A 7687-nucleotide genomic window follows, 5' to 3' on the forward strand; every position below is an offset into this window, starting at 1 on the left:
ATTTAAAATATATAAATCAAATTATAATCTAAATTTCTTTGCAATATATTTCATTTTTTTAAATTTCCAATCTTGGTAAATATATAAAGAAGTCTCTCTACTTCACTCATATTTCCAAAATAGTTTATCTTCAACCATTTTTAATCAAAATTTATACTAATTCAAAACTTATATAAGTTTATTAATTTTTTATTATCACATTTCCAAAATAGTTTATCTTCAACCTTTTTAACACATAATCAAGATTTATACTAATTCAAAACTTATATAAATTTATTAATTTTTTTATTATCTAATCAATAATGAATATTAATTTTTTTATTATGTAATCAATAATGAATATGAAGAGTAAAAAATATAGAAAATAATGAATATGAAAAATAAAAATCTAAATTTTATTTTTTATCTAATCAATAATAAATATGAAAGACAAAAAACATAGAAAATAATAAATATGAGAATACAAATTATAAAAAATAAAGTTTTATATTAAATCAGCATAATCATATTAATAAATAGTCAAAATCATTTTCCATGTAATATTATTTATTATTTGATAATTTACATAGTAATTTTATATTTGTATTTAATAAATGTGAAAAAATAAATTTAAATTTACAAATACAAACTATTTAATCTTTGAAAATCCATTCATTAATATAATAGAAATTAAATTATAATGTAATAGAAAGTACCAAAATATATTTATATTTTTGAGTTATAATCCTATGATAACAAATGATTTAATAAAAAACCACAAAATCTATCTGCGAAATTATTATTATGTGATATTTGTCTATACAATATAGAATGAACCATACTAAATGATTCAACATGCTTGAACAAAACTTCCTGTTTTTTTTTTAATAAATTATTAAATGATAAAAGGAGTTCTGGACTCCTCTCATTGAATGCCATTCAATCTGGCTAGCTTTCTGCAACACGATTTGTAGACAACTTTCTCCGCACAGGGTGGGACTCCACTTGCCGTTGGGATGTGTCACCTGGCCAAAACAATGCTGAAATATCGTTAGAACATTACCCATTTGTTCAGTACATCTGCATGAAAAGACCATGCACTCACCTGTGGAAGGGGTGCCACCGAAGCTCAGGTTCCTCCTGGCCGCCATGGAGAGGCTCGGCTGCAGGAACTTGATGGCTTTCTCTTTGGTGAAGGTGGTTTGCAAGCATCTCTTAATTGATACCATTCTCTTAGTCGAAGTTGCAGAAGATTGGAGGCGAAACATAAACAACGCGGCGTTTCCAACGCTTTTGAATACCTGCCTCTGTACATCACCACGCTTCGGCGGATCCTTCGTCATGCTTAACTTCCTCTCGATCCGTCTGTCTAGGTCAATTCCGGGGCGCAGAAGCTTCTTCATGATTTCGATCTGTTTCTTCTCCTGCTCTTGCTCGTCCATGTTCTTCTGCTCCCACTCCTCTAATCTGTTGGCTAGCAGGTTATATAAGCGGTAGAAATGTTTATATTCTCTTCAACTTCACTTTCACACTTTCTGGTATCTGAATTTTTTCCTGCCTAATTTCACGTATTAATATTTAAATTGAGCTTGATTTCATATCTAAATTGAATTTCGAAAAAAGTATTGAGAAAATTGAACTCATAATCTTTCAATAAAACTTGGTCTCTAAAATATTTAGAAAATTAACTCATAATCTTTCAATAACAAAAATACTTTTAACAACAAAAACTCAACTAAACAAACTAACACTGAATTTAATTTATGAATTAAAATCACCATAAATGAAGAAGTCTGATCTGCATAAGACTTGTTATACTGTATCTCTCACTCAACCTAACCAAATAAACTAACACTCAATTTAATCTGCATGTGTTAATATTACCATAAATGAAACCTGATCTATATAAGACTTGTTATACTGTACCTCTCACTCAACCTCAATAAATGAAATCTGATCTACATAATACTGCTTATTCTGTACCTCTCACTCAACCTCCATTAAGAAAACCATCTTTACTGTCGTGTTCTGATAACCCAAAAAATCAGACATGAATTTGGTTTTGTGGTGCGAGCATCAATTATTTCATATTTCTACTTTGTAAAATGCTACATGGATGGTTCACATTTTCTTCCAGTGGGTTCCTCTTATCTGTGCGATGCGATGCTCATAATCAATGGAAAGAATTGGGTACATTGAACAAACGAATGTGATTTTGCATCAATACCTTATTCCTCCTTGAATGGCTATTCTATATCAGTGATTATTATAAGTTAATATGCATAAGTTAGGGCATCATATGCTTAATTAATTCTTCAGATTCGCAAGTTAATAAATTAAAAATAAATTTCATATTTAAGTCATGTTTTATAAATGAAAAATAGTTGTTATATTTTTAAGCTATGTTTTCATGAGTGAGGTGCAGTGAATTACATGGTGATGTCTATCATATTGCCAAATACTAATATTAATACGATTCATTCGGGTTGTTTTTATACCTTAATACGCACAAGATAGATTATCATGTACTTAATTTTCACAATAATAAGTTAATTAAAAATAAATGTCATATTTTAAGCTATGAATAAGGGTTAGTGAATTACAATGTAATGCTTATCACACTACCAAATATTAATACTAATAGCCACTCACTTACTACCAAATACTAACATTAATAGCCACTCACTTACTACTAAATATTAACATTAATAGCCACTCACCACCCTTGATTGTTTGCATACCTTAATACGTATAAGGTAGAACATTATAGGCTTAATTCTTCACAATAATAAGTTGATAAATTAAAAATAAATATTATATTTTAAATCATGTTTTCTGTGTATGGGGTGTAGTGAATTACATCGTGATGCTTATCATATTATCAAATATTAATATTAATAGCTATTCACTTAGGGCATTAAAAAACGAATGAGGTGTAGTGAATTAAATCGTGATGCCCATCATACCACTACCAAAATTATGTTTTTCACGAACGAGGTGTCGTGAATTACAACATGATGCCCATTATATTACTACCAAATACTCACATCAATAGCCACTTATGATTGGTTGTTTATGGTATGTATAACACTTACCATTGGTATGACCTTGTTTATGGTATGTATATGACTTACAATTGGTATGGCTCTAAAGTTGGATTTGGATGAGATCTCAAAAATTGGAATGGAAATGGGAAATGGAATTGCTCAACATTAGCTTACATTATGACTCTAAAGTTAGCTTACATTATGGCTCTAAAGTTGGATTTGGATAAGATCTCAAAAAATATGAATTCCCATGTAAAATGGAAGTGCTAAATATTAACTTAGATTTATTTCTAGACAAGGGATTGATAAGGAATGATGCAATGGATATGGTATAGGATGATGGATTTTCAAGGTATGTTGCAACAACCATGGTCGTGGGGAGTTATGGATCTCAACCTTCAAGTCATCTTCATTCTCATAGTGAATTTTTGTTTCAAAAGAAAAAAAATACCTTGTTATTCCATAGACGAAATCAAAGATACATATAGAAAACAAAATAGTGAATGGAAGCCAAAAGGTTCACAGAGGAAATCTGGAAAGTACAAAAGCAATTCAGCCATGACCCTATGGATCATACATGAGATATTCCTGTTATACAAACAAACTTCCCAAAAAACACCATTACAAATATTAACAATTTGTGGAAACTCCATCATAGTACAAAAATTAACCAACAATATTATCTGAAAGAAAATTAATGCCTCTAAGAGAGAGTACAAAAATTGTCATAACAATGGCTAAGTTAACCTAAAGTTTTAAACGACTATCTGCATGAAGACTGATTTAGATTATGTCAAGTTATGTAAAGGAAGTTTGCCTCTTAAATGGTATTTTTGGGTTTCCATTCTTCAAAGTACATGATTCCAGAGGTTGATGTGAGAGCTCTTTTAGATAAAGAGTCTGCTCTTGAATTCCACTTCCTATAAATATGCTAGAAAGAGAGAGTATGGAACCTTTCCTTTAATGCCAATAACTTGTCCTGCTAGTAGCACAAATTGAGTACCTATAGAGAAAACATGCCAGTCAGCTAATGTATTATGTATATCGAGTCCCCATAGACTTGTAATTAGAATATATTTTTATTCATAACGAAAGCAAGGAGAGTCCAATATGAAATAAGCTCAACTTTAGTATTTGTACCTTCTTCCATATTAATCCAAATCTAATAAGACTTATTTCCAAGAAGTCTAATGAGGACACCCCTCTGCCCCTCCCAAACCTCCATTGGAGGCTCCATCAAAGAAGCCTATTGAAAAGTGCAACTCAGGAATGGGAAATCTAGACAAACATGAAGCAATGGGAGGTCTAGGCCTAGAATAATCCTTGAAAAAACTTATAATTCTGGGAATAACCACCTTCATATTTATTGATTGGTTTTTAAAAATATATTTATTCCACATTCTCCATAAACCCTAAGTTAAAAAGATGGGGAAAGTCTTATAACTACCCATATATGAGTCCCAATATTGAAGACAATTTTCAAAGGAAATAAAATAAGGCGAAACATGTAAGTTAAGAATCAGTAGCATGTTATACCAAACTTCCTTTGAAACTGAGCAATGAACAAAGAGATGGTCAATAATTTCTGATTCAGACTTGTAAAGAAAATAGATGTTAGGACCCAAAAATCCTCTTTTCAACAGATTATCCTAGGCGATGATTCTATTTTCCAACACGAGCCATCCAAAACATCTCAGTTTTTACGAAAGTTTCCAATTCCATAATTTTTTATGCCACCAAATGATATACTCCATAGGGGAAGAGACTAAAGAGGCATAAGCTTCTCTAGTTGTTACTTGACTAATGGCAGTATTCCAACTCCAAACAATGGAGTTCCCCCCCCCGCCTTACTTAGGAAAATATGATCTAAATAAAGGCATATGATAAAATTATCCCATTCATTTCCAGAGAGGTTGAAATCACCAACATTCAACCAATAAACACCTAAATGATTATTATGCTCAGGGTTTTTAATGTGGCTCATATTGAAAATTTATTTTACATTAAGTAAACTAATCAACTCAAAAGAAATAAGGTAATAATCATTACCTCCAATGAAAGGATCCAGTCCAAGAATAATTTGATTCCCATTCCTAATCTTCGAGGCAATCCAAGAAGATAGACCAAAGAAGGAATCCATGAGGCCTTTCCATATGATTAAGCCTTTCTGGGAGCAAATAGGTTTAGTTCATTTAAGCCAGGCAATGATAGATTTTTTCTTTAAATACTTAGCCTTTGTAATTTGTTACCACATGCCAAAGCCATTTAAATATCTCCACAAACTCTTCATAGAGAGGGAAGTTCTAAATAGAAACAAATTCTTGAAGCCCCACCCCCCTGAGGATTTAGGTTGAGATAAAGTCTCCCACACTACCAGATGTACTTCTTCTTTCTCTTTTTTTCCAGTCTATAGAAAACTAAACATTTTAAGTCTTAATTTATTGATCATATATTTAGGAATTTTTTTAAGTGATAACTAATAAACAGGGATACTTTCTAATACTTAATTAACTAGGATAAACCTTCCCCCCAGGGAGGGCCACCTAAAACACGAATTAGAGATTCTATTATCAACTTTTTTAAGGAGCCAAGTCCAATCCTCCGTAATGTAGTAGTTCAGTTTGAAGAAAAACCCAAAATATTTAAGACCATTAGTTATAACTTCCACTTTATAAGGCATAATGGACTTTATGAAGTCAAGAATGTCATCCTAGACCCTGTCATGGCAAAATGTGGATTTTTCTAGACTTACCTCCATATTCGAGGCTTGAAAAAAGCGAGTGATAATTTTGGTCTAACATTCCCATTCAATAGTAGTTCTGGTTCCAAATATTAAGGCATCATCAACAAAGAGGAGATGTGTAATTTGCATAGATCTTGTCACTTCGACCCCTTTTAAATTCCAAACACTCTTGGTTTGAATGATCAGTCTACTCAACCCTTCAATTATTAACAGTAAAAGAAGAGGAGAGAGGGAACAACCTTGTGTCAACACCCTGTTGCTATGGAAAAAATTGGAAGGGGAACCATTTACCAACATTGCAAAATTTGAATAGGTTACACACCCCATAATCTAGTTATTTACTTCCACATTAATACTAATTTGAAGCATAATCAGGCTTAAGAAAGTCCAATGGACTTTTTCATACGCTTTGACCAGATCCATTTTCAATATGAGGGTATCTAATTTTTTTAATTTAATAAAGTGGAGGGTAGCCTAAGCTACCCCAATTACATAATGTATTTGCCTATTTGGAAGGAAACCAAACTTTTCCATAGAAATAATCTTTGCAAGTTCTGATATGGAATTATGAAGGAACACAACAAAATACAAAAATACCCATATACATAGAGATGTAGTAGAAATAAAACTTCATGTCATTAATATCAAAGAAGTAAAATATGCTTACATATAGAAATAAAAATAAACTAGTTCGGGCGATGGTAGCTTATCTTTGAGAAGAGAGGTGGTGGCTACATGCCTTTGAACTATGTTACAATAAGGCTCAAGGGACTATTTATTATTGAACAACAAGGGAAAACCATAAATAACTAAAACCCTAACCCTAAGAGATGGAATCCCTAAGAGATGGAATTCCAAGAGTTTGTGGGCCCCGTTGGGGTTAGTTGGGCAACCAACTTCTCGGGGTTGTAACTTGGTCATATGATCTCTGTTTGGCACGTGCAATACCTTGTTGGAAATATCTCTCCAAATACTACAGGGTTTGTGATAGGACCATAGCCATATTGCTATGGGCCTACTGCAGACCTAAAAAAACTTCGCTTAGGGGGTCAAAACTACTTTGGAAGTTCAAAACCTGAAAAACTGCTAAAAATAGTAAACGCTGCAATAAACAAGGAAATGGATGAAACCAACTGGAGGTCTAGGTAGAATATGCGGGTAGCCACCAATATCTACTTGGATCAAGTTCATATACTAGCCTCATGGATATTATCTTAGCAATAACTGTATATATCAAATTACACAATGGAATTGGTCTAAAGTCATTATAATTCAAACTACATAATGGAATTGGCCTAAAGTCGTTAGTTGACCTGAAAAAAATTCACAAGTAAAAAATTATTATGAAAGCAAATACAACACACATTCAACAAGATATATGTTTGGTCAATTTAGAGTGTCCTAAATTTCTATATTAATTGTCAATTCGGGAGTCGTAAACTGTTGAAGTGTGGCGCACTATATGTGCAAGATAACCTATTTCTTACTTTCTGCTGTTTTTGATTTTATCTTGTTTGGGGTTTTTTATCTCCATTGATCTCCTAATGTGAAATGGAAATTATAAAAGACAAGTATGGATATAAATTTTCAAGGCAATTATGTCTTTTATAATGGTTTCCAAAACTTCAAACTTCAGAAGGTCTTAGAACATGCAATGATGAAATTAATTCCTAAAAAAAATGAAAAATGTGCCACTATTCTAATCAAATAGTGAACTATTGATCATGAAACCATTATCCCTGCTGCTGTCTAAATACAAAAGAAATGAATTAAGCTACTGTACTCAAAGAAATCCAAAAATTGCAAGTAAAGTAAAGCTAAAATCAAATTACATCAATTCATATTCTGACCCCTCGCCAGTTAGTCTCGCTATGGCTTTCGGAGGTAATCATCAACAACTTGAGCAATCTGATATCTA

The 7687-nt window shown here is 32.0% G+C and overlaps 1 protein-coding gene across 2 annotated transcripts; it reads right to left on the reverse strand.

Moving 5' to 3' along the window:
- Positions 1-750: 750 nt before the first annotated feature.
- LOC149203267 (uncharacterized) lies at positions 751-2098 on the reverse strand. Of its 2 annotated transcripts, XM_089400165.1 has the most exons (3): positions 1906-2098; positions 1085-1533; positions 751-1004 (listed from the first exon to the last, which is right to left on the reverse strand). In XM_089400165.1, exons 2-3 carry the CDS (start codon positions 1419-1421, stop codon positions 928-930), a joined length of 414 nt encoding a protein of 137 aa, XP_089256291.1. In that variant the 5' UTR covers positions 1422-1533; positions 1906-2098; the 3' UTR covers positions 751-927. The 2 variants fall into 2 exon arrangements, with proteins under 2 accessions (XP_089256291.1, XP_089256290.1); XM_089400164.1 differs by lacking the exon at positions 1906-2098 and having other exon boundaries at positions 1085-1586.
- Positions 2099-7687: the final 5589 nt, after the last annotated feature.

Source organism: Pinus tabuliformis, chromosome 2_1, assembly GCF_031772625.1.
Source record: "Pinus tabuliformis cultivar Carrire ecotype Pingquan chromosome 2_1, CPIR1, whole genome shotgun sequence".
Taxonomy (NCBI): domain Eukaryota; kingdom Viridiplantae; phylum Streptophyta; class Pinopsida; order Pinales; family Pinaceae; genus Pinus; species Pinus tabuliformis.

Bases quoted from the DNA above. Each gene is read 5' to 3' on its own strand.
- LOC149203267 (XM_089400165.1), bottom strand. From the start codon at position 1,421: ATGGACGAGCAAGAGCAGGAGAAGAAACAGATCGAAATCATGAAGAAG. The intron at 1,005-1,084 runs GTGAGTGCATGG...TGTTTTGGCCAG, and splicing joins CGGTGGCACCCCTTCCACAG to GTGACACATCCCAACGGCAA.